Below are 24,787 nucleotides of genomic sequence, written 5' to 3' on the forward strand. Positions count from 1 at the left end.
AATTCAAAATAAAATTGCTTTTTGATGTAAAACAAAGGGGAGAAGATGTGACAGCGTCACAGATTCAGCAGTAGGCGTAATAAAAGGACAATTGGGGCGCGTTAGCGCCCCCTCCTCTTGCGGTGTGGCGGCGGTGTGGCGGCGGTGTGGCGGCGGCGTGGCGGCGTGGCGAGGGCCGATCATTGCCGCTTGCGGCTATATTTCTTTCTTCTTCTTCTTCTCGGGACCAACCCCCCCATTTTTCACCCAGTGAACATTGACGAAAAGTCACAAAAATTTGCACACCTCTAAAAATCGTGCCTCTCTACATTCTGGCTATTTCCCTTTTCTAAAATAAAAAAAATTGGCGCGTCAGCGCCCCCAAATGTACCAAAAATGCATTGAGGGATGGGAAATGACCCAAAAAAAATCTGATCGTAGAATCATGAAATTTGGCGCAGAGGTAGATGGTGACAAGAGAAGTAAAAAATATTATTACGGCAACGCCGTCTGCCCAACCAAATGTCGGCCATATTGCTTCAAAAATGGCTAAACATGACTTCGGAGTTTTTCCAAACGTCGTACTTTTACAAACTCCTCCCAGGGCGTTGGCCCTAAAAAGCTGAAATTTGGTGAAAATGCTACTGAGGAGTGGGACATCAAAAGTTAACCAAATTACATTGATACCTCTCACGGTCTCTGTGCGGCGAAGCCGCAAACTGTAGCTAGAATTTCAGAAATCTCCCATATGTAAAATTTCTTCCGTTTGCGCAGATAAAGTCCGAATTGCGTCAAATTAGAATCAGTTGTTAAACTCTTTGCCCTAAACCTACTTGAAGTGAAATAAATTTATTTGGCGCCACAGCGCCCCCTACAGATTTTATATGGAGGTTGAATGTTTAGTTTTGCGAAATTATCTGAAATTTGACACACAACTCAATTTTGGCCCCATCAAAAAAGTCAGTGAGACCCATGTCATAATTGTTATGGCGTTGCCGTAGCGATGACCAAAACCTCCCATGTTATTCCAATGGGGAAATCGCCAGAACATGTTTACACTTTAGACTTTCACAAACTCCTCCCAGGGCGTTAGCCCTATTAACCTGAAATTTGGTGAGACTCATCTTCAGATGTGGACCATCAAAAGTTATCCACATTTTTATTCAAAGAGTCACGGTGTCTGTGCGGCAAAGCCGCACATTTTGCCAAGAATTCAAAATAAAATTGCTTTTTGATGGTAAAACAAAGGGGAGAAGATGTGACAGCGTCACAGATTCAGCAGTAGGCGTAATAAAAGGACAATTGGGGCGCGTTAGCGCCCCCTCCTCTTGCGGCGTGGCGGCGGCGTAGCGAGGGCCGATCATTGCCGCTTGCGGCTATATTTTATTCATTATTATTGATGAATCTTTATTTAACCAAGTGAAAATTGAGACCGAGACCTCTTTTTCAAGGTGAAACAGTTACACATTTAAGATACATGAATATTTTCTAAATTAAAATCTACATTTAACAGCACAGACTATTTTTAAAGGATTCGTCGTAGTAGTGTTGGTAAAAGCAGTTTAAATGGATTTGTCACGGTTTTTTGGGCCCAAATTTGAGTCTTATTTCCTCGTGGCGTGGACGGCCGATTAGTCCTGCCACGTATCAATCATAAAACGCACCTACCGCTCAGCTGCAGCCGCGTGTGGCTCGTCCCCATGTGGCATGTGCACGGGGGAGTGGCATGTGCACGGGGGAGTGGCATGTGCACGGGGGAGTGGTATGTGCACGGGGGAGTGGCATGTGCACGGGGCGTGGCATGGCACTTCCGCCTGAGTTCTCAAATCGTACATAACACCTTTGAGTTTTCCCAGAATGCATTTGGAAGAAAAAAACAAAAGTGACAGGATATTGTATGTTTATAATGTTAAAATGTAATTATGAGAAGTAGAATGTGCCTCAAATTGGGCGTCATTTGGTCAAAACGTGTTTAAAATAGTTGTTATTAGTTCTGTTGATGCTAAAATACAGCATTTTCTTTCCCCGACATCAACACCAATACTTGATAATTGATACTGGTCATACTTTATGGTCGAAGGCATTTCAATAAATATATGTATAAAAAAGAAGGCAAACTGAACACCTGAGTCAGTATTGATATATTGATATATTGATACTATAATACCGATACGCCTCTCCTCAGCTTGCATTGCAGTAGCATGTAGCCGTTAGCATTCTTGGATGTTCGTACAAATGTCTGTATTTGACGCTATATAACATAACTAGTGTGATACATGTACCCGCCCAGTGTGATACATGTACCCGCCCATGTGTGATACATGTACCCGCCCAGTGTGATACATGTACCCGCCCAAGTGTGATACATGTACCCGCCCAAGTGTGATACATGTACCCGCCCAAGTGTGATACATGTACCCGCCCAAGTGTGATACATGTACCCGCCCAAGTGTGATACATGTACCCGCCCAGTGTGATACATGTACCCGCCCAAGTGTGATACATGTACCCGCCCAAGTGTGATACATGTACCCGCCCAAGTGTGATACATGTACCCGCCCAGTGTGATACATGTACCCGCCCAGTGTGATACATGTACCCGCCGAGTGTGATACATGTACCCGCCCAAGTGTGATACATGTACCCCGCCCAGTGTGATACATGTACCCGCCGAGTGTGATACATGTACCCCGCCCAGTGTGATACATGTACCCGCCCAGTGTGATACATGTACCCGCCCAAGTGTGATACATGTACCCGCCCAGTGTGCCCAGTGTGGTACATGTACCCGCCCAGTGTGCCCAGTGTGGTACATGTACCCGCCCAGTGTGCCCAGTGTGATACATGTACCCGCCCAAGTGTGATACATCAACCTGGACTTTCACTGCTACGCTGACGACACCCAGATATACCTCACCACCAAATCCACCCAAAACCCTCCCCTCAGCCACATCGAAGCCTGCATCTCTACAATAAAATCATGGCTCACTCTCAACTTCCTCAAACTGAACAGTGACAAAACAGAGCTCCTCCTCACCAAATCCACTCTCAATAAAACTGGTCCCTTTTCACTCAGCATCGACACCTCGACCATCACCCCCTCTACCCTGGTACGCAATCTCGGTGTCATCATGGACCCCACCCTCTCCTTCACTCCCCATGTCAGCCACATCGTCAAGACCTCATACTTCCACCTCCGCCGCATCGCCAAAATCCAACACTGCCTCACCCTCCCCGCGGCTGAATCCATCATCCATGCCTTCATCTCCTCCCGCCTCGACTACTGCACCTCCCTCCTCACTGGCATCTCCTCCCATTCCCTCCATAGACTCCAAATGGTCCAAAACTCCGCTGCCCGCCTCCTCACCCACACCCTCCTCCTCACCCACACCCGCCTCCTCACCCACACCCTCCTCCTCACCCACACCCGCCTCCTCACCCACACCCGCCTCCTCACCCACACCCTCCTCCTCACCCACACCCTCCTCACCCACACCCGCCTCCTCACCCACACCCTCCTCCTCACCCACACCCTCCTCCTCACCCACACCCTCCTCACCCACACCCGCCTCCTCACCCACACCCTCCTCACCCACACCCTCCTCCTCACCCACACCCGCCTCCTCACCCACACCCGCCTCCTAACCCACACCCTCCTCACCCACACCCGCCTCCTCACCCACACCCGCCTCCTCACCCACACCCGCCTCCTCACCCACACCCGCCTCCTCACCCACACCCTCCTCCTCACCCACACCCTCCTCACCCACACCAGCCTCCTCACCCACACCCGCCTCCTCACCCACACCCGCCTCCTCACCCACACCCGCCTCCTCACCCACACCCTCCTCCTCACCCACACCCGGTCCCGTGATCACATCACTCCCGTTCTCCGCTCTCTCCACTGGCTCCCCATCAAGCAGCGCATAAACTTTAAAATACTCCTCCTCACCTTCAAAGCTCTTCACCACCTTGCCCCCCCCTACCTGTCTGACCTCCTCATCCCCCACCGCCCCTCCCGAGCTCTCCGCCCCTCCCCCACCGCCCCTCCCGAGCTCTCCGCTCCTCCTCCTCTCTCACCCTGGCTGCACCAACATCCCGACTCAAAACTTTTGGCGACAGAGCATTCTCCCGAACAGCACCCCGACTCTGGAACTCCCTCCCCCCATGTCCCACTCTCCCTCACTCACAACATTCAAATCCCGCCTAAAAACATACCTCTTCACCCAAGCCTATGACCTGCCCCTCCCCTAGCCTCCTCTACCCCATTGCATACTCTTCTACCCCCTGTTACATCCCCATCTTTTTCTCTCTACTTCTTCTGTCTTGTTCATTTTATCTGTATATTAATGTGTACTGTACGTGTTGTCCCCCCCTGTCTGTAAATACCCCCCCCCCTTTTTTTTTTTTTTTTTTATTATGTTCAGCGTCTTTGGGTCACTGAAAAGCGCTATATAAATAAAAGTTATTATGATTATTATTATTATTACCCGCCCAGTGTGATACATGTACCCGCCCAGTGTGCCCAGTGTGATACATGTACCCGCCCAAGTGTGATACATGTACCTGCCCAGTGTGCCCAGTGTGATACATGTACCCGCCCAGTGTGCCCAGTGTGGTACATGTACCCGCCCAGTGTGCCCAGTGTGATACATGTACCCAGTGTGATACATGTACCCGCCCAGTGTGCCCAGTGTGATACATGTACCCGCCCAGTGTGCCCAGTGTGATACATGTACCCGCCCAGTGTGCCCAGTGTGATACATGTACCCGCCCAGTGTGCCCAGTGTGATACATGTACCCGCCCAGTGTGATACATGTACCCGCCCAGTGTGATAAATGTACCCGCCCAGTGTGATACATGTGCCCGCCCAGTGTTATACATGTACCCAGTGTGATACATGTACCCGCCCAAGTGTGATACATGTACCCGCCCAATGTGCCCAGTGTGATACATGTACCCGCCCAAGTGTGATACATGTACATGCCCAGTGTGCCCAGTGTGGTACATGTACACGCCCAGTGTGCTCAGTGTGATACATGTACCCAGTGTGATACATGTACCCGCCCAGTGTGCCCAGTGTGATACATGTACCCGCCCAGTGTTCCCAGTGTGATACATGTACCCGCCCAGTGTGCCCAGTGTGATACATGTACCCGCCCAGTGTTCCCAGTGTGATACATGTACCCGCCCAGTGTGCCCAGTGTGATACATGTACCCGCCCAGTGTGCCCAGTGTGATACATGTACCCGCCCAAGTGTGATACATGTACCCGCCCAAGTGTGATACATGTACCCGCCCAGTGTGATACATGTGCCCGCCCAAGTGTGATACATGTACCCGCCCAGTGTGATACATGTACCCGCCCAGTGTGATACATGTGCCCGCCCAAGTGTGATACATGTACCCGCCCAGTGTGATACATGTACCCGCCCAGTGTGATACATGTACCCGCCCAGTGTGATACATGTACCCGCCCAGTGTGATACATGTGCCCGCCCAAGTGTGATACATGTACCCGCCCAGTGTGATACATGTACCCGCCCAGTGTGATGTGACTACATAGTATCAGTAGTAAACATGGTAGAGCTCTCATTCACATCATGGTTACTTTGTAGGTGATGCCTCCTTTGAAGTAGCTGGTGAAGGCGGTGGACTCCACGCCCTGCAGCTCTCGGTACTGGACGGGCTTCCCTCCCAGAAAGTCGTCCAGCTGCACAGTCAAGATGGCCGCCGCCGCGCTCTCGTCCTGACTGCACTCTTTCCCTGGACACAAGGACGATCATGTCAAACTCAGCACAAATATATCTCATGCATATATAAAGTCAAGTGCAGAGAACTTTGATTTGAACTTGAAATGCAGTATTTGAAGTTGCCCTGAGCTCTACGACGGTGGAAATGTACAAACAGAAAACCAAGAGACGTCTTAAATTTAGAAATGTTAATTTGAAACTTCCTCATGTTTTCCAATTAAAAGATGACGCATTGTTTGTGTAAAAATGTCCAAAAGTTCATCTAACTGTCTGTGGAACATCGAACTTGAAGATGGATAAAGGTTTAACATTTTTTGCTTCATTTTGTTAACATTTTACATTTAAAACATCTACATAGTGGTAGTTGTTTTTTATTCTTAGTTTGTTCTTATTTACTATTTGAGAAAATTAAATCTTACTGAAAATGTTAGTTGAAACTTTAATAAATCAGCTTTAGAATTAGATATTGACAAATCTTTCTGTACAACCTCAAAATATTGTTACATCCAAAATTGTAAGGGCCGATCTTTATGTCCCATTATGTCCCTTTATGTCCCTTTATGTCCCATTTGGAGAAAACTGTTGTTGAAGTTACAATATCCACATTCATTCTATATAAATATAAATATATAATACAGGAAGAGCCAGAGTCGGCTCTACCTCCTGAGGAGACTCAGGTCTTTTGGAGTGACAGGGCCACTCCTGAAGACCTTCTCTGACTCTGTGGTGCATCAGCTCCTGTAGGTGTGGCCTGCTGGAGCAGCAGCATCACAGAGAGGGAGAGGAAGAGGCTGGACAGAGTCATCAAGAAGTCCAGCTCCGTCCTGGGCTGTGCTCTGGACTCGGTGCAGGAGGTGGGGGACAGGAGGGTCCTGGTTAGATTCACATCTATGCTGGACCATGAGTGTCACCCCCTGCAGGACACGCTGTCCCCTGCAGGACACTCTGTCCCCTGCAGGACACTCTGTCCGCTCTGGAGAGCAGCTTCAGTGAGAGACTGATCCACCCTCGATGTGTGAAGGAAAGGTTCCGTAGGTCTTTCCTTCCTGCTGCTGTCAGACTTTATAACAAACACTGTTAGTACTGAACACTCGCAATACTGACCTAACCTAATACTGATGTGCAATTCTGTCATATGTGCAATTACTGTGAAAGTCATGTGCAATCTATGTGCTGCCGTGACACATATTCATGTGCAATTACTGTCGTGATCACATGCAATGGTATTTATGTATTTATTTATTTGTTTATAGGAGATCTTCTACTGAAAGTGTTTTTCAGACTTCCTATAAGTGATCTGTTCTTTTCTTCTGGATCTTCCTGCGTTGCATCAATGAAATTTCCCCATGTGGGACAATAAAGGAATATCTTATCTTAAATCTATGGATGCAAGTTGAATAAATGAAATGCTAAAACTTCTTTGGGTGAAGCAGATGTGAAGCGCTTCAGACTCAGATGCTTGTGGTCTGCAGCAGGAAGGAAGAGTTATTTTCATAAGCAAACACCAAACACCACGTGTCAGACAAACACTGAATAAAAATAAAACATTTTTGTTGAGCTGAACTTAAAGATTCCAAACGTTTTCTATAAAGACTCAAAAACACTTGTTATTGTTCACAAATCTGTCAAAACTGAGCAATTGATCTAAACATAATCCATCCACCTCACAGATGTGGACAGCATGAATAACACAGGTGTGCCTTAGGCTGGCCACAAGAAAAGGTCACTCTGAAATATTCAGTTTTGCTTTATTGGGAGAGTCTGGAGGGTTCAGGCACTGAGCGTGCGCCCGTCCAGAGCGGTCAGAGCACGCTCAGTGGGAGACGTGCGCCCGTCCAGAGCGGTCAGAGCACGCTCAGTGGGAGACGTGCGCCCGTCCAGAGCGGTCAGAGCACGCTCAGTGGGAGACGTGCGCCCGTCCAGAGCGGTCAGAGCACGCTCAGTGGGAGACGTGCGCCCGTCCAGAGCGGTCAAAGCACGCTCAGGGGGAGACGTGCCCCCGTCCAGAGCGGTCAAAGCACGCTCAGGGGGAGACGTGCGCCCGTCCAGAGCGGTCAGAGCACGCTCAGTGGGAGACGTGCGCCCGTCCAGAGCGGTCAAAGCACGCTCAGTGGGAGACGTGCCCCCGTCCAGAGCGGTCAGAGCATGCTCAGTGGGAGACGTGCCCCCGTCCAGAGCGGTCAAAGCACGCTCAGGGGGAGATGTGCCCCCGTCCAGAGCGGTCAGAGCACGCTCAGGGGGAGATGTGCCCCCGTCCAGAGCGGTCAGAGCACGCTCAGGGGGAGATGTGCCCCCGTCCAGAGCGGTCAGAGCATGCTCAGTGGGAGACGTGCCCCCGTCCAGAGCGGTCAAAGCACGCTCAGGGGGAGATGTGCCCCCGTCCAGAGCGGTCAGAGCACGCTCAGGGGGAGATGTGCCCCCGTCCAGAGCGGTCAGAGCACGCTCAGTGGGAGACGTGTCTGCAGAGCTGAACAGGGGTGTGGTCAGGACTTGTGACAGCAGCAGCTCTTAGGGTCAAAATGAGACCACAGTGCACTGTCATATAATTATAGAGCATTTTATTCTCTTGAAGCAGGAAGTGCTCTGTTAGCATGCTAATGTTTATTAGCTTTACCATGACTCACATCAGGAAAGTGAGAAATAACTTTTGACGCTTCAAACCATTTGAAATGTTCTGGTAAAATTCAGGTTCAGCGCCTTTAAGTACATCGAGTCCACACGATCACGCTGCTTTGTTCTTACGTGTGACAGGAAGTTCACGCGCTGTAACACTCAATGATTCATAAAGGACTCACAATAAGGAGCAGAGTAAACTAGTATTGACTTCTGGCGCTGCAGCTCAGCTGAGGGAGGAAATGGGCTCCTCCACGGTTATAAAACACTTAGTGCTTTAGTGCGGTTTCTGCAGCCAAATGTCATGGGCTATTTAGGCCGATGGATGATTAGAACTGGAGGCTTCATAATTCAGCTTAAATAAACACAAAAAAAGATCATAAAGATAATATGCATGTTTCCAATATATAAAATCATGTAATTGATTTTGACATGGAATTAAAATATAATCAGACTAAAGCTAAATACAAAAAAGACCATCATATTTCTTAAAAAATCATGTAAGAAAAAATACATTATATTTAAGCTAAATAAATCAATAAATCAAATATCATCATACATAGGAAATGTAAAACAAATAAAATAGCTAAAATATAAACTAGCATCATATGTAAAATAAATAAATTAACAAATAATTTAAATATAATATGAAATGTATGTCTTTGTGTGAGATTTGAAGAAAACGGCCTTTAAAGTTACATGAACGTGGATTTACTAAAGTAAAATAAATGTTTTAGGTGTTATGGTACATTTGTCAAAGAATATAAGTAGGCGTGTGGGCGGGGATAGGGGATAGGTGCAATCAGAAATGAAACAAAAATAACTAAAACATGTGGGAATAAATCAAAACACATGTGTGAGTGGGACAATGATGAGGGAACGTCCTTATAACTCTATGTCTCATTAAATTAATCACAATTATGTTTTCTTATTATCAATATGAAGCATTGGGTTAGGTTTAAGGGTTAAGGGTTAAGGGTTAGGGGTTATGTTACAGCCTTATTCAAAAATGTATTAAATAAATTTATTAAATACATTTTTGCCTAGAAATTCTACCCGATAACGTCAACAGGAAATACGTTTATTGTATTTCTTTGCTATAAATATATATGTTTTAAATAAATACAAAAATCTCATGTACATAAAGTATTCAGAGCCTTTGCTCAATACTTTGTAGAAGCAGCTTTGGCCCTGATCACAGCCTCTTTTTTGAGTCTAATGATACAAGCCTCCAACACTTCTGAACAGTTCAGTTCCTCACATTCTTCTTCACAGCAGCAGGTTCCATCAGGTTCCATCAGGTTCCGTCAGGTTCCGTCAGGTTCCGTCAGGTTCCATCAGGTTCCGTCAGGTTCCGTCAGGTTCCGTCAGGTTCCGTCAGGTTCCATCAGGTTCCGTCAGGTTCCATCAGGTTCCGTCAGGTTCCATCAGGTTCTGTCAGGTTCCATCAGGTTCCATCAGGTTCCATCAGGTTCCATCAGGTTCCATCAGGTTCCATCAGGTTCCGTCAGGTTCCATCAGGTTCCATCAGGTTCCATCAGGTTCCGTCAGGTTCCGTCAGGTGGATGGAGCAGCTCTCCAGCTCCATGATGAGGATGGAGAATGTCGGTTCAAAGCCATTTTCAGATCTCTCCAGAAATGTTCAGTTGGGTTCAAGTCTGGCCTGAGGGCCACTCAAGGACACTCAGAGTTGTCCTGTTGCACTTTGTCCTCCTGGCTCGGTGCTTATAGCAGATCTGTGGACAAACTAACTTGGCTCCTACATTGAAGTATGTGGCACTCTGAGTTCTCCTCATTCATCAGTCTGGAACGGCTCTCACTGTAAATTAAATCGATACAAAAACACTTCAGTCTGATTGGTCGAAGCGTCGCAACAGGGAAAGAAGCAGAGAAATCCAAATGTTAAATCTTTCCATCCACAAGCGCACAAAGCACATATGTGTGTTATATACATATATTATGTGTATATATGTGTGTTATATATGTGTATATATGTGTGTTATATATGTGTATATATGTGTGTTATATATGTGTATATATGTGTGTTATATACACATATTATGTGTATATATGTGTGTTATATACACATATTATGTGTATATATGTGTGTTATATATGTGTGTTATATATGTGTATATATGTGTGTTATATACACATATTATGTGTATATATGTGTGTTATATACACATATTATGTGTATATATGTGTGTTATATACACATATTATGTGTATATATGTGTGTTATATATGTGTATATATGTGTGTTATATATGTGTATATATGTGTGTTATATATGTGTATATATGTGTGTTATATACACATATTATGTGTATATATGTGTGTTATATACACATATTATGTGTATATATGTGTGTTATATACACATATTATGTGTATATATGTGTGTTATATATGTGTATATATGTGTGTTATATATGTGTATATATGTGTGTTATATATGTGTATATATGTGTGTTATATACACATATTATGTGTATATATGTGTGTTATATATGTGTATATATGTGTGTTATATATGTGTATATATGTGTGTTATATATGTGTATATATGTGTGTTATATATGTGTATATATGTGTGTTATATATGTGTATATATGTGTGTTATATACACATATTATGTGTATATATGTGTGTTATATATGTGTATATTTTGAAAAACAAAATAGTTCCATTGGCACCACCGTGTTTGTTTGGGTTTGTTTTGGGCGCTTCACCTTTGGCTTTTGCCCAAACCACAAAGCACTGTGATTGGTCCAGTCCTACAGCTCTGGTGGTTTAGGGCCAATCACAATCAAACACAACACTGGCCATTAAAGATTCTCAAGGTTTTGTAATCTCACAAAAATCCAGAGAATGAGTCTATCTGGCAAAGTTAGAGACGGTTTATTTGATCCTTTTCTTTGTCACTTCTAAAACACCTGTAATTAAACAAATGTAAGGCAATTTAGAGGAAAGGCAATAACTCTCTGATCTCCATGGAGACGAGCAGGTGGCAGACCCATGGTTACAAAGTTCACCTCCTGAGATTTGAAGACATTTTTAAAAAGCTGTAAAATCAGAAGCATTCCATGAGTAAAACTTAAAGGTTAAAGTGTGAGAACAGAATTCTGGTTCATGCAGATGATTAGGAACCTGAACAGTAACTTCTTTACATTTAGAACAGAGTGACAATTATTTGTAATATTATTTTAAAAAAGCACATTAAGATCAAACATAACGTGACAAAAGACAAAAAGACAAAAAAGACATAGATCCAGAAAGAACAGAACATTCTAAGTCCTGCTGTTTATGTGACTTTGTTTTGGAAGTTCAAGTTCTAGATTAATTCTATTTTAGCTTTTCGAATAACAATTTTAATGATATTCTTTTATTTTTTTAACCAAAACACTAACATTATATTGTAAAAATTCAAAGTGAATCATCTGAATACAGTTTTTTGTAGAAAACAAGACATTTCAACTCCCATCCAAAAGTCATTTTCAATCTGAAGGTTTGAGACATATTGCAGCCACATTTAAGTTGTACCATCTTTACCAATGATCACCAAGAATATGAATATTTGGTAATATTTCTTACCTAACCAGTAGTGCAGCTGGTAACAGTAGTTGTCTCTGTGCTTGACAGTGTTGATGATCACATAAGCATCTCCGGTGTAGAAACTTCCATGTGAATTGCCCGGGACGGTCACCAGCTCCATGTTCTCAATCCTCCAGATGTGAAGTCCCACCTCCTTGGCTTTCACAAACTCCTTATGCTTCACCATGGTTACGAAGTATGAATTTGGTCAGTGTGAAAAGGCTTGCGCGCAGCAGCAGTCAACACTACGCCTCTGTTTGCTTGAGCTTAGAGCGAGAGAGCAGTGGCTTTATAGACTCAGTGGGCGTGGCCGAGGGCTTTAACCACAAGGCCATGTCGTAGAGTAGAAGGCACAAGGCAAATGTGCAGGGAAATCAGAGGAAAACTAGAGCCAGATTCTGATCGTGAAAGTGTTGGTTTGATTCGTGGGTTCAAACTTTAAACAGTTTGACACCATTTTGGAGACGTTCAAAAGAGAGAATATTTCATTTTGAATCATTAAATGCTGTGGCACTTTTAAACATGGATAGAGAGAAAAAACACAGAATACTTAACATTTAAAATAATATTACATTATTACTTAGGCCCAGTAGTGGAAAGAGTACTGAACATTTGTACTCAAGTAAAAGTAATATTTAAAATGTGCATTTCTTCTTCTTTGGTGTTTTATGGCGGTTTGTTGTTGTTGTTGTTGTTGTTGTTGTTGTTGTTGTTGTTGTTGTTGTTTTATGGCGGTTGGCATCCAAGTGTTGCATTACCGCCAGACTTTATTCCTTAGACTGTGTCGTAGTCCTAACAGTTCTTCTTCCAGTGACAAAGCCCAAGAGTATCCAAGCGTTACATTACCAGACTTTATTCTTTAGCCTTTATATTCTTAAGACTTTATTCTTTAGACTTTATTCTTAAAAGACTTTGTTCTTTAGACTTTATTCTTTAGACTTTATTCTTTAGACTTTATTCTTTAGACCCCCGTCACCCCCAAAAGCAGTGGCGCAAATGACCAAAAAAGCACAAAATGTTATACCAAAAAAGCACATTTTTTAAGGTTTATAATTGTACTTCCTGCTTGTTATTGATGACATCACACTAACAAACTACCTAGCAACCACTGAGCCAAAACTCATCTAATGTCACCCTTTTTTTTTTTTACAAATAAAACTACACGTGAAAGCTTTATTTTCTTGAATTGATATTTAGAGGGTCAAAAAAGTAATTTATTTTGTGTAACTTAGGCATAAACTGGCTAGAATGAGTGTCCCTTGTGTGATGTCACTTCCTGTAATTTCCTACAATTATGAATAAATGCACCAAACAAAGTCAAAATTGGAAAGTTAAAAAAATATCCTGTCATAGGCACTTTAGTAAAAGTAAAGGCAAAATGTTCCTCTCACGCTGGACGTCCCGGACAGTGCGGCTCTGTTCTGTCGGACACATTTACACATCGTCACAGTCGTGACTCCAGCAGGACAAGAATGAAGCGTTTCACCGCGAGGGAAAAAGAGGAAGATCAGAAATAGCCTTCTATAAACAGAAGGAGTTATTGGAAAAGAGCAGTGCAGTTGTTGTTGTTGTTGTTGTTGTTGTTTTATGGCGGTTGGCATCCAATTGTTGCATTACCGCCAGACTTTATTCCTCAGACTTTTCGTAGTCCTCAGACTGTTGTTGTGACTGTTGTTGTCCGTAAAAGTACTCCTCCCATTGCTTTGGCGTACAAAGCCCATGAGGTCATGATGTGTTTTTGTGACTAGAATAGTTGTTGTGTCAGAGGCATCCAATTGTTGCATTACCGCCAGACTTTATTCCTCAGACTTTTCGTAGTCCTCAGACTGTCGTAGTCCGTAAAAGTACTCCTTCCATTGCTTTGGTGTTACAAAGCCCATGAGGTCATGATATGTCTTTGTGACTAGAATAGTTGTTGTTGTTTCAGACAACAACCGGCTTTATTCCAGGGAGACCTGTTGTTGTTGTTGTTGTTGTTGTTTTATGGCGGTTGGCATCCGAGTGTTGCATTACCGCCAGACTTTATTCCTCAGACGTTTCGTAGTCCTCAGACTCTGTCGTAGTCCGTAAAAGTAATCCTCCCATCGCTTTGGCGTTACAAAGCCCATGAGGTCATGATGTGTTTTTGTGACTAGAATAGTTGTTGTGTCAGAGACCAACCGGCTTTATTCCAGGGAGACTCTTCTTCACCTTCCTCGCCCTCTTTGACGTTCGGTGCTTTGGAAGTACAAAGCCCATGAGATCATGGGACGTCTTTGTCGTTTTATCCTTTAGAAGTCCTTCTTCCATCACTTTGGCGTTTCTAGGCCCATGAAGTTCAAGCGCGTTAGAACATCCTCTTGCTCCTCATCCTCGGCTCAGTCTCCAACACCCCCCACCTCTATAAACGTTTACCCAGCCCTGTGCTACATAAGTAAGCAACCACAGCCTGACACAAACCCTGTGACTCGATCGCCAGAACGTTCCGCAGATTGAACTCCCGCCCATTATTCCGAAACCACAAGGCCAACCCGGCCCTTTCCCTATCATAAGCCTCACAGCAAATCAGCACATGCTCGACAGTCTCTGGCACCCGACAGTGACCACACAGACCGGTCGGATGTTTGCCTATCCTACTCAGTGACCAATTGAGTCCAGTATGGCCAATCCTCATGCGGGCGAAGGCCCTTTCCTCCCACGCGTTCCTGCCCATAGACCCGCAAGGACCCACACTACCCTGTATGTGATAGAGATGCCGTCCAGTAACACAGTGGCTCCAAAATTCCTGCCAAAGGCCGACCACATGACTCTTGATAACAGGCTTGATTTCAGATTTGCTTAACTCAACCGCCACATCAATTGATGGCCGCCGAAGGGAACGTTTAGCCAGTGCATCAGCCATTTCGTTACCATCCACCCCCACATGCGCAGGGACCCAAATGAAGGAAACCCTCACATCCTTCCTGGACAGGGAGAGCATCAGACAGAAGATGCCATTCAACACATCCTGTCTGCAATCCGATTTCCCAGATTTAATGCTTTGCAATGCAGAAAGGCTGTCAGAGGCCACCACAATGCCACAACACTGCAAAGCAGATTCCGCCCATTCCAACGCCAACCGTATCGCTATAAGTTCCGACGTGAAAACAGAAAGGCGATCTGTCAACCTCTTCTTGACCGCTAGCCCCAGGTCAGGCACAAAATAAGCGGCGCCAGTACGCCCACTCTCAGGATCCCTAGACCCGTCGGTATAAATAAACACATCACCTGAGTGCTTATCGATGAGCGCTTGAACGGCAAACTGCGGTGCCCTCCCAGCGACTCCTCTAAGCTTGCCATGCAAGCTAACATCAACAGGAGCCGGGACAAACTTCCACGGAGCTATAGCAGACAAAGCCACCGACGGGCTCACACGCAGATCACCAACCCCCGCAAGCCGCGCCTTCGCATTTCCTACCTGGCTGAAAATCATACCGCCAGCCTCACTCTGCCCCCAATCAACCCTGAGAAAGTCCCTCACCGGGTGAGAGCTCGTATGACCTTGCACATTCACCCAGTAAGCCAACAGAAGTTCTAGCCTCCGGAGCCGTAACGGCAATTCCCCCAACTCAACCTGCAGCGCCGAGACAGGGGAGGTCCTAAAAGCCCTACAGCAGATGCGCAAGGCCTGGGCTTGCTCCACATCAAGCTTCTTTAAGTTAGTCTCAGCCGCAGACATGTAGGCTATACAGCCATAATCAATAGCCGCCCTCATGACGGCCCGATAAATACCCAGGAGCGACCTTCTGCTGGCCCCCCAGTCCTGGCCGGATAGACAACGAAGCAAGTTATTCACCCTTTTGCATTTACCACTGACCTCATCAATGTGCCGACGCCAACTAAGCCTCTCGTCAAAGGTGACCCCCAAGAACCTCACCTCCCTGACCTGTTCGAGCACCTGCCCATGCAGTCGAAGGGAGACGTCCCTATGTCCATTGAAGAAACAGATCACTTGAGACTTCCGTACGGACAGTTTAAACCCCCACTTCAGGGTCCACTGCTCCACCTGCTGTATTGCCCTTTGCAGTTTCGCCTCGTAAAACCGGAGATTCCTCCCTCTCACCCATAGAGCGCCATCGTCAGCATAAAGGCTCCTCCCAACAGACCCATCCACGTCGTCAAAGATGTCCTTAATCATAACATTGAACAAGATAGGGCTACACACACTCCCCTGCGGGATCCCATTCTCCACCCCATAGACCCCAGAGTAAGCAGCGCCCACTCTGGTTTGGATACGCCGGCCAGACAGAAAGCTCCGGACCCAGTTAAACAGTTTACCCTTCACACCACACTTCCGCAGCTTAATGAGGAGCCCATCCTTCCAAACCATATCGTACGCCTTCTCCACATCAAAGAGCACCGCAATAACCTTTTCTTTCTGAGCCCTGGCCAGCTGGATATCAGATTCCAAACACAACACGGAATCCATGGTGTTCCTGCCCCTACGGAAACCACTCTGGTGCGCGGGAAGCAAACCCTGACTCTCCAAGAAGTAATCCAACCGCTCGGTAACCATGCGCTCCATCGTTTTCCCGAGCTGCGACGTCAAGGCAATCGGCCTATAACTTGAAGGGTCAGACGCTGGCCTACCCGGCTTCAGAACCGGCACCACCGTAGACTGTTTCCACGCAGATGGAACACAACCTGAATCCCAAACACGGTTGAAAAGACCCAGGACTAGCCCAAGCGTGTCATCAGTCAAATGAGAGAGCATGTCATAGCACACCTCATCTTTACCCGGGGCTGTCTGTTTCGCCTTAGAAAGTGCTCTCCTTAGCTCAAACAAACTAAACGGAAGGTCAAGGTCATCTTGAGTCGAAGGCTGGTGCCCAATCAGCTCAGAATTCTGGGCCAAAGTACTCTCCCTGTAGTGCCTTTCCGCAGGTGAGAGATTGTCAGAGCTGTGCACCGACACAAAGGTGCTGGCCAACAGTTCAGCTTTGTCAACGTCGCTGACTGCTTCAACACCATTCAGTATTAGGACCGGGGTCCCATGACGGCGCTCAACCCCATGCATCCGCTTAATCATCCCCCAAACATCCCCGAGACGCGTTTCTCTCCCAATTTTGGAACAATACCGCCTCCAATAGGCACTCTTGGCCGTTCTCACAGTTTTCCGCACAACAGCGCGGGCCCTCTTGTAGTCAATGAGGGCACCCTCAGTGTGGGCAACCCTTAGCCGGCGAAACGCCGCATTTCTCGCCCTAACAGCATGACCACATGCTTCAGTCCACCACGGCACCCGCTTCCTATGTCCACTACCACCACTCTTAGGAATCGTGCCTACCGCTGACTGCGTGATGAGCGAGACAATTGCACTATTGAGATCATCCACCTGAGTCAATCCTCCTTCCTGCAGAACCCTAGAACCATCATCAGCTTTCCTCAGGAAAGCCCCCCAGTTCGCCCTTGCCAACTGCCACCCCTGACCACACAGCTCCCAAAGCCAATCACGGTGCGGACTAGATAGTGATCGCTACCAAAAGAAAGATTACCAAGAACCTCCCAACTACAAACACCAGCTAACTCCTTGGACACAAGTGTAAGATCTATTGCACTTTCCGCACCGGTCCCCATATCATAGCGGGTCCCACCCCCATCATTCAGACAAACCAACTCCCTTTGATTGATAAAACCCTCTACCACCTGCCCATACCTATCGGTACCACTACCGCCCCACAAAGCGCTATGCGCATTAAAATCCCCACACCACACGGCCTTTCCCCGAACATCCTTACCGATACTATGTAAGGACTCTAGCGTTAACTCACCACACAGATTATAAAGGTTAACCACAGTAACAGCTTCACCACCCAGCCAGACCCTCACCGCCAGGGCCTCCGGCGCTTTACTCACACTGACAACAACGTAATTTAGGTCATCTCGGACAAACACAGCCACACCTCCGCCTCTACCCTGCTCCCTATCATTCCTAACACACACATACCCTTGTATCCCAAAACCCCACCTAGGTCGTAACCAAGTCTCCTGCACGCACATAACGTGAGGCTTGTTCAACAAGGTAGAGACAAAATGCTTAAATTCCTGGCCATTAGCACGAAGACTACGCGCATTCCATTGCAAGACAACCACCGCCATTATGAGCCCCCGGAACCTGACGGCGCATCGGGAGCCCCCCCACTCCCACTGCCAGAATGGGGCAGGGCGCCCTCCCGCAGCGCATCCTCTATCTCCGTCCACTCGGGGCCCCCAGCTCCAAAGTACTTCCCTGCAGCCTTAGCGATGATCTTAGTCTTTTCGGATCTCTTCTTGGTTTGCCCAGTACAGTTAATCACTTCCACTATAAAGTGGCAGCCCCCACTGCATCCACCGTCACCTGACTACCAGACACCTTCTTGACCGCATCCGCGTAGGATATGCCTTGAGAGGCTCTAACTGAGCAGTGCAGTGTGTGGGCGGGGTGAGTGCAGTGTGTGGGCGGGGTGAGGGCAGTGGGTGGGTGGGGTGAGGGCAGTGTGTGGGCGGGGTGAGGGCAGTGTGTGGGCGGGGTGAGGGCAGTGGGTGGGCGGGGTGAGGGCAGTGTGTGGGCGGGGTGAGGGCAGTGTGTGGGCGGGGTGAGTGCAGTGTGTGGGCGGGGTGAGGGCAGTGGGTGGGTGGGGTGAGGGCAGTGTGTGGGCGGGGTGAGGGCAGTGTGTGGGCGGGGTGAGGGCAGTGGGTGGGTGGGGTGAGGGCAGTGTGTGGGCGGGGTGAGGGCAGTGTGTGGGCGGGGTGAGTGCAGTGTGTGGGCGGGGTGAGGGCAGTGGGTGGGCGGGGTGAGGGCAGTGTGTGGGCGGGGTGAGGGCAGTGTGTGGGCGGGGTGAGGGCAGTGTGTGGGCGGGGTGAGGGCAGTGTGTGGGCGGGGTGAGTGCAGTGTGTCGGCGGGGTGAGGGCAGTGTGTGGGCGGGGTGAGGGCAGTGTGTGGGCGGGGTGAGGGCAGTGTGTGGGCGGGGTGAGTGCAGTGTGTCGGCGGGGTGAGGGCAGTGTGTGGGCGGGGTGAGTGCAGTGTGAGGGAGGGGTGAGTGCAGTGTGTGGGCGGGGTGAGTGCAGTGTGTGGGCGGGGTGAGGGCAGTGTGTGGGCGGGGTGAGGGCAGTGTGAGGGAGGGGTGAGTGCAGTGTGTGGGCGGGGTGAGTGCAGTGTGTGGGCGGGGTGAGTGCAGTGTGTGGGCGGGGTGAGGGCAGTGTGTGGGCGGGGTGAGGGCAGTGTGTGGGCGGGGTGAGTGCAGTGTGTGGGCGGGGTGAGTGCAGGGTGTGGCAGGGTGAGTGCAGTGTGTGGCAGGGTGAGTGCAGTGTGTGGCAGGGTGAGTGCAGTGTGTGGCAGGGTGAGTGCAGTGTGTGGCAGGGTGAGTGCAGTGTGTGGCAGGGTGAGTCCAGTGTGTGGCAGGGTGAGTGCAGTGTGTGGCAGGGTGAGTGCAGTGTGTGGCAGGGTGAGTGCAGTGTGTGGCAGGGTGAGTGCAGGGTGTGGCAGGGTGAGTCCAGTGTGTGGCAGGGTGAGTGCAGGGTGTGGCAGGGTGAGTGCAGTGTGTGGCAGGGTGAGTCCAGTGTGTGGCAGGGTGAGTGCAGTGTGTGGCAGGGTGAGTGCAGTGTGTGGCAGGGTGAGTGCAGGGTGTGGCAGGGTGAGTGCAGTGTGTGGCAGGGTGAGTCCAGTGTGTGGCAGGGTGAGTGCAGTGTGTGGCAGGGTGAGTGCAGTGTGTGGCAGGGTGAGTGCAGTGTGTGGCAGGGTGAGTGCAGTGTGTGGCAGGGTGAGGGCAGTGTGTGGGCGGGGTGAGGGCAGTGTGTGGGCGGGGTGAGTGCAGTGTGTGGGCGGGGTGAGGGCAGTGTGTGGGCGGGGTGAGGGCAGTGTGTGGGCGGGGTGAGGGCAGTGTGTGGGCGGGGTGAGTGCAGTGTGTGGGCGGGGTGAGTGCAGGGTGTGGCAGGGTGAGTGCAGTGTGTGGCAGGGTGAGTGCAGTGTGTGGCAGGGTGAGTGCAGTGTGTGGCAGGGTGAGTGCAGTGTGTGGCAGGGTGAGTCCAGTGTGTGGCAGGGTGAGTGCAGTGTGTGGCAGGGTGAGTGCAGTGTGTGGCAGGGTGAGTGCAGTGTGTGGCAGGGTGAGTGCAGTGTGTGGCAGGGTGAGTGCAGTGTGTGGCAGGGTGAGTGCAGTGTGTGGCAGGGTGAGTGCAGTGTGTGGCAGGGTGAGTCCAGTGTGTGGCAGGGTGAGTGCAGTGTGTGGCAGGGTGAGTGCAGTGTGTGGCAGGGTGAGTGCAGTGTGTGGCAGGGTGAGTGCAGTGTGTGGCAGGGTGAGTGCAGGGTGTGGCAGGGTGAGTCCAGTGTGTGGCAGGGTGAGTGCAGGGTGTGGCAGGGTGAGTGCAGTGTGTGGCAGGGTGAGTCCAGTGTGTGGCAGGGTGAGTGCAGTGTGTGGCAGGGTGAGTGCAGTGTGTGGCAGGGTGAGTGCAGTGTGTGGCAGGGTGAGTGCAGTGTGTGGCAGGGTGAGTGCAGGGTGTGGCAGGGTGAGTCCAGTGTGTGGCAGGGTGAGTGCAGGGTGTGGCAGGGTGAGTGCAGTGTGTGGCAGGGTGAGTCCAGTGTGTGGCAGGGTGAGTGCAGTGTGTGGCAGGGTGAGTGCAGTGTGTGGCAGGGTGAGTGCAGGGTGTGGCAGGGTGAGTGCAGTGTGTGGCAGGGTGAGTCCAGTGTGTGGCAGGGTGAGTGCAGTGTGTGGCAGGGTGAGTGCAGTGTGTGGCAGGGTGAGTGCAGTGTGTGGCAGGGTGAGTGCAGTGTGTGGCAGGGTGAGGGCAGTGTGTGGGCGGGGTGAGGGCAGTGTGTGGGCGGGGTGAGTGCAGTGTGTGGGCGGGGTGAGGGCAGTGTGTGGGCGGGGTGAGGGCAGTGTGTGGGCGGGGTGAGGGCAGTGTGTGGGCGGGGTGAGTGCAGTGTGTGGGCGGGGTGAGTGCAGGGTGTGGCAGGGTGAGTGCAGTGTGTGGCAGGGTGAGTGCAGTGTGTGGCAGGGTGAGTGCAGTGTGTGGCAGGGTGAGTGCAGTGTGTGGCAGGGTGAGTCCAGTGTGTGGCAGGGTGAGTGCAGTGTGTGGCAGGGTGAGTGCAGTGTGTGGCAGGGTGAGTGCAGTGTGTGGCAGGGTGAGTGCAGTGTGTGGCAGGGTGAGTGCAGTGTGTGGCAGGGTGAGTGCAGTGTGTGGCAGGGTGAGTGCAGTGTGTGGCAGGGTGAGTCCAGTGTGTGGCAGGGTGAGTGCAGTGTGTGGCAGGGTGAGTGCAGTGTGTGGCAGGGTGAGTGCAGTGTGTGGCAGGGTGAGTGCAGTGTGTGGCAGGGTGAGTGCAGGGTGTGGCAGGGTGAGTCCAGTGTGTGGCAGGGTGAGTGCAGGGTGTGGCAGGGTGAGTGCAGTGTGTGGCAGGGTGAGTCCAGTGTGTGGCAGGGTGAGTGCAGTGTGTGGCAGGGTGAGTGCAGTGTGTGGCAGGGTGAGTGCAGTGTGTGGCAGGGTGAGTGCAGTGTGTGGCAGGGTGAGTGCAGGGTGTGCCAGGGTGAGTGCAGTGTGTGGCAGGGTGAGTCCAGTGTGTGGCAGGGTGAGTCCAGTGTGTGGCAGGGTGAGTGCAGTGTGTGGCAGGGTGAGTGCAGGGTGTGGCAGGGTGAGTCCAGTGTGTGGCAGGGTGAGTGCAGGGTGTGGCAGGGTGAGTGCGCTCTGGTCTCAGACTCTATGGATCTATAGTCACACTTCAAGGCTGGACTCCTCTAAAAGACGTTTCCTCTTTCTGCTGTTCATATTCATGTGACGTGTGTGATGTCATCACTGCGCGTCGTGAACCCGTCTGTTAGCGAGTCATGATGCTAAATCCATAAATCGAGCTTGTGACAGGAAATGAGCTGAGCAATCGTCACTGTCACAGCTTAAACTTAAGACTTAAACTTAAACTTGCCACAGCAAACTTTTGTGGACTACCGTATTTTCCGGACTATACGTCAAATAAATTTCCCCCCAAAATGCGACTTATACTCCAGTGTGACTTATATATGTTTTTTCTTCTCTGTTATGCATTTTTTGCTGGTGCAACTTATAGTCCGGAGAATACGGTAAACTTAGGCTCTCCGTAGGCACAAGCCCTCAGAGCTTTCAGCAGCACTTGTGTCTGAGCATGAACAATGACACCTGCAGGAAATGAAGTTATGTAGAGCCAGTGTTGGGAAGAAATACATGCACCAAAATACATACTCAGAATTTAGAGTAACTGTATTCCACGTACTCTTTCTTTATTCAGAATACAGTTACTTTTCTGAAATCAGAGGAATACAATGTGGTGTTTGAAATTAGTGAGAAAAATATTAAACGCAGCTCTTAGATTGACAAAAAATATCTTTTAACAGCTTTGCACATTACAGCCCTCGACCATTTCCCGAATGTCTATACCCCCTCTCTCTCCCCATTTCAGACTACAACTGTCCTGTCAAGTAAAAAAGTGTACAAAAAAACAAAACAAAAAGATAATGTGCAAATAGTTCATCCTGAGTGCAAACTGTTTATTATTATTATTATTTTTTTTTTTTCATGTAATTGATGTGCAAAATGCATTAACACAAACAGCTGTATTTGAGTGAAATATGTATTAGATTTAAGAAGTACTTTTCAACAGTTTGATCCACAGTGTTGCTGTGCTTCTGTTGTTCAGTGACACGTGTGTTTCCTGTTGATGACTGCGGTTTGCGGTTGTAGTTCAGGAGATGAGATTTAGAGCTGATTTAACTCAAAAGTCAACAGAACTGGACTCTTTTTGAGCTCTTTTTACGAAATATGTAAAAAAATCCCAGTTTGCAAACTAACGCCATTTGCAATCAAAATGTAGAGTACTCTTACTTCAAAATATATGACGTAAAAGTACAAAGAATTGATCCAAGCCAAGACTCCAAACCTTTAGGCAGGATGTCACCGTGAAGGTACTCAAAAATACTTTTACTTTTCAAATGTCTAGTGGGTTAGAAAGTACATGCTCGCAAAAGTGTAAAACGCACTGACTTTAAAATCTGTCGGAGAAAAGTACAAATAAATAAAATTGAACTTAAATAGACTATTCACTTTTGCTTTGGTACTTTTTTAACTTTCCACCTTGAAGTAAGAGTAACATAAGTAACAGTTAATGTAAATAGAAGGATAAAACAGAAGATCGTGCACAAAATATGGCATTTTAAAAAGACAAACTCGAAACTGAGTAAAACAAAAGGTTTAAAGGAGACTAGGGTTGTGTTTATTGATCTAACGGCTCAGTAATAGAAACAGGTCCATTGACTTCCTGTTCAAAACTACAGAACTGATAAGCTCCGCCTCTTCACAGTCACATGTCACTGTAACAAGCAGCAGATTGTCATGATGTGTTTTTTTAGAACTCTACGTGTGGCTAAGAGTCTTCATTTGTCAAATAATCACAACTAAGTACAGGGATGTGGGCGGGGAAAGGGGGAAGGTGAAAACTGGAATTTTCTGAGCTCTCAAGCCTCAGTTTTAGGACAATACAGGATTAACTCAAACATGCAAGAATCAAAATACAACTTTGAGAAAACTAATGATGAGGAAACACTGATGTAACAAGTTTAGAACTCATTAAAGTTGATTCTGAATAATATGTCTCCTTTAAAGCTCCTTTAATATTGTCAAGATAAAGCTTTTGTCACTTGTAGAATCATTCCCAGTTTTATAGGTTATACAATAATAATAATAATAATAATAATAATAATAATAATAATAATAATAATGAAAAAGTCACCACAGAAAAAAGAGGCACAAGCTAATATTTGGCAGCACCGTCTTTAGCTTTGATTACAGCACGTATCCGCAGTGGCATATGTTACGGGCCCCAAGCTCCGGGGCCGCAGGAGCAGGAATTGTGTAATCTGAAAATATTGTAAAAGACAAAAGCAAGGATGAACCGCAGCGCTGCTTTTCATGTCCAGATCACGTTTGACGGAAACAGGAAGTTCCACCGTCAAAACCCAATCTGGTTCCGCCCTGCTCCTCCAACTTACACAAAATCAGGAAAGCACTTCATTATGACACATACTATGTCTAAGTTAATGTCTTAGAGACAAAGAGAGTGACCACTGCACAGAGAGAGTGACCACTGCACAAAGAGAGTGACCACTGCATAAAGAGAGTGACCACTGCATAAAGAGAGTGACCACTGCACAGAGAGAGTGACCGCTGCACAAAGAGAGTGACCACTGCATAAAGAGAGTGACCACTGCACAAAGAGAGTGACCACTGCACAAAGAGAGTGACCACTGCATAAAGAGAGTGACCACTGCACAAAGAGAGTGACCACAGCACAAAGAGAGTGACCACTGCACAAAGAGAGTGACCGCTGCACAAAGAGAGTGACCACTGCACAAAGAGAGTGTTTCAGAAATGAGAAGCCGCTCACTGCATCAGGTTTAAATCCTGTGATGCAGCTGAAAGAACATCAACCATGCAGCAGTTCTCCAGTAAGAGGAGAGGAACTATTGGCTTAGTGGAATCCAAGCGCTCTGTAAATCACAATGATGCAGACGAGTCAGATCTATGTTTCACTGTCGCAGGTGAATATGGACCAGTGGATTCACTCTGTCACTGCATCCAACAGATCAGTGTGTGGGCCGGCCTCCTGCTGGTGCCAGAGGGCCTCCTGCTGGTGCCAGAGAGCCTCCTGCTGGTGCCAGAGGGCCTCCTGCTCATGCCAGAGGGCCTCCTGCTGGTGCCAGAGGACCTCCTGCTGGTGCCAGAGGGCCTCCTGCTGGTGCCAGAGGGCAGAGGGCCTCCTGCTGGTGCCAGAGGGCAGAGGGCCTCCTGCTGGTGCCAGAGGGCCTCCTGCTGGTGCCAGAGGGCCTCCTGC

General features: G+C 48.3%; 1 protein-coding gene and 1 long non-coding RNA gene across 2 annotated transcripts in view; both read right to left on the reverse strand.

Annotated features, from left to right (window-relative positions):
• Positions 1-12,233, reverse strand: part of scin (scinderin) — a 43,111-nt gene extending 30,878 nt beyond the window's left edge. Inside the window, exons 1-2 of the mRNA XM_072447323.1 lie at positions 11,944-12,233; positions 5,592-5,746 (exon numbers count right to left, since the gene is read on the reverse strand). Of these exons, the coding sequence (XP_072303424.1) occupies positions 5,592-5,746; positions 11,944-12,130 (342 nt within the window). The 5' untranslated portion in view covers positions 12,131-12,233. The remainder of the gene's footprint in view (positions 1-5,591; positions 5,747-11,943) is intronic.
• The window catches only part of LOC140361601 (uncharacterized), a 229,715-nt gene that overhangs the window by 122,758 nt on the left and 82,170 nt on the right, over positions 1-24,787 (reverse strand). The gene's annotated exons all lie outside the window — the stretch shown is intronic.

Source organism: Eucyclogobius newberryi, unplaced genomic scaffold, assembly GCF_026437365.1.
Source record: "Eucyclogobius newberryi isolate DKJ021-1_F unplaced genomic scaffold, fEucNew1.0.hap1 SCAF_16, whole genome shotgun sequence".
In the NCBI taxonomy this organism is placed as follows: domain Eukaryota; kingdom Metazoa; phylum Chordata; class Actinopteri; order Gobiiformes; family Gobiidae; genus Eucyclogobius; species Eucyclogobius newberryi.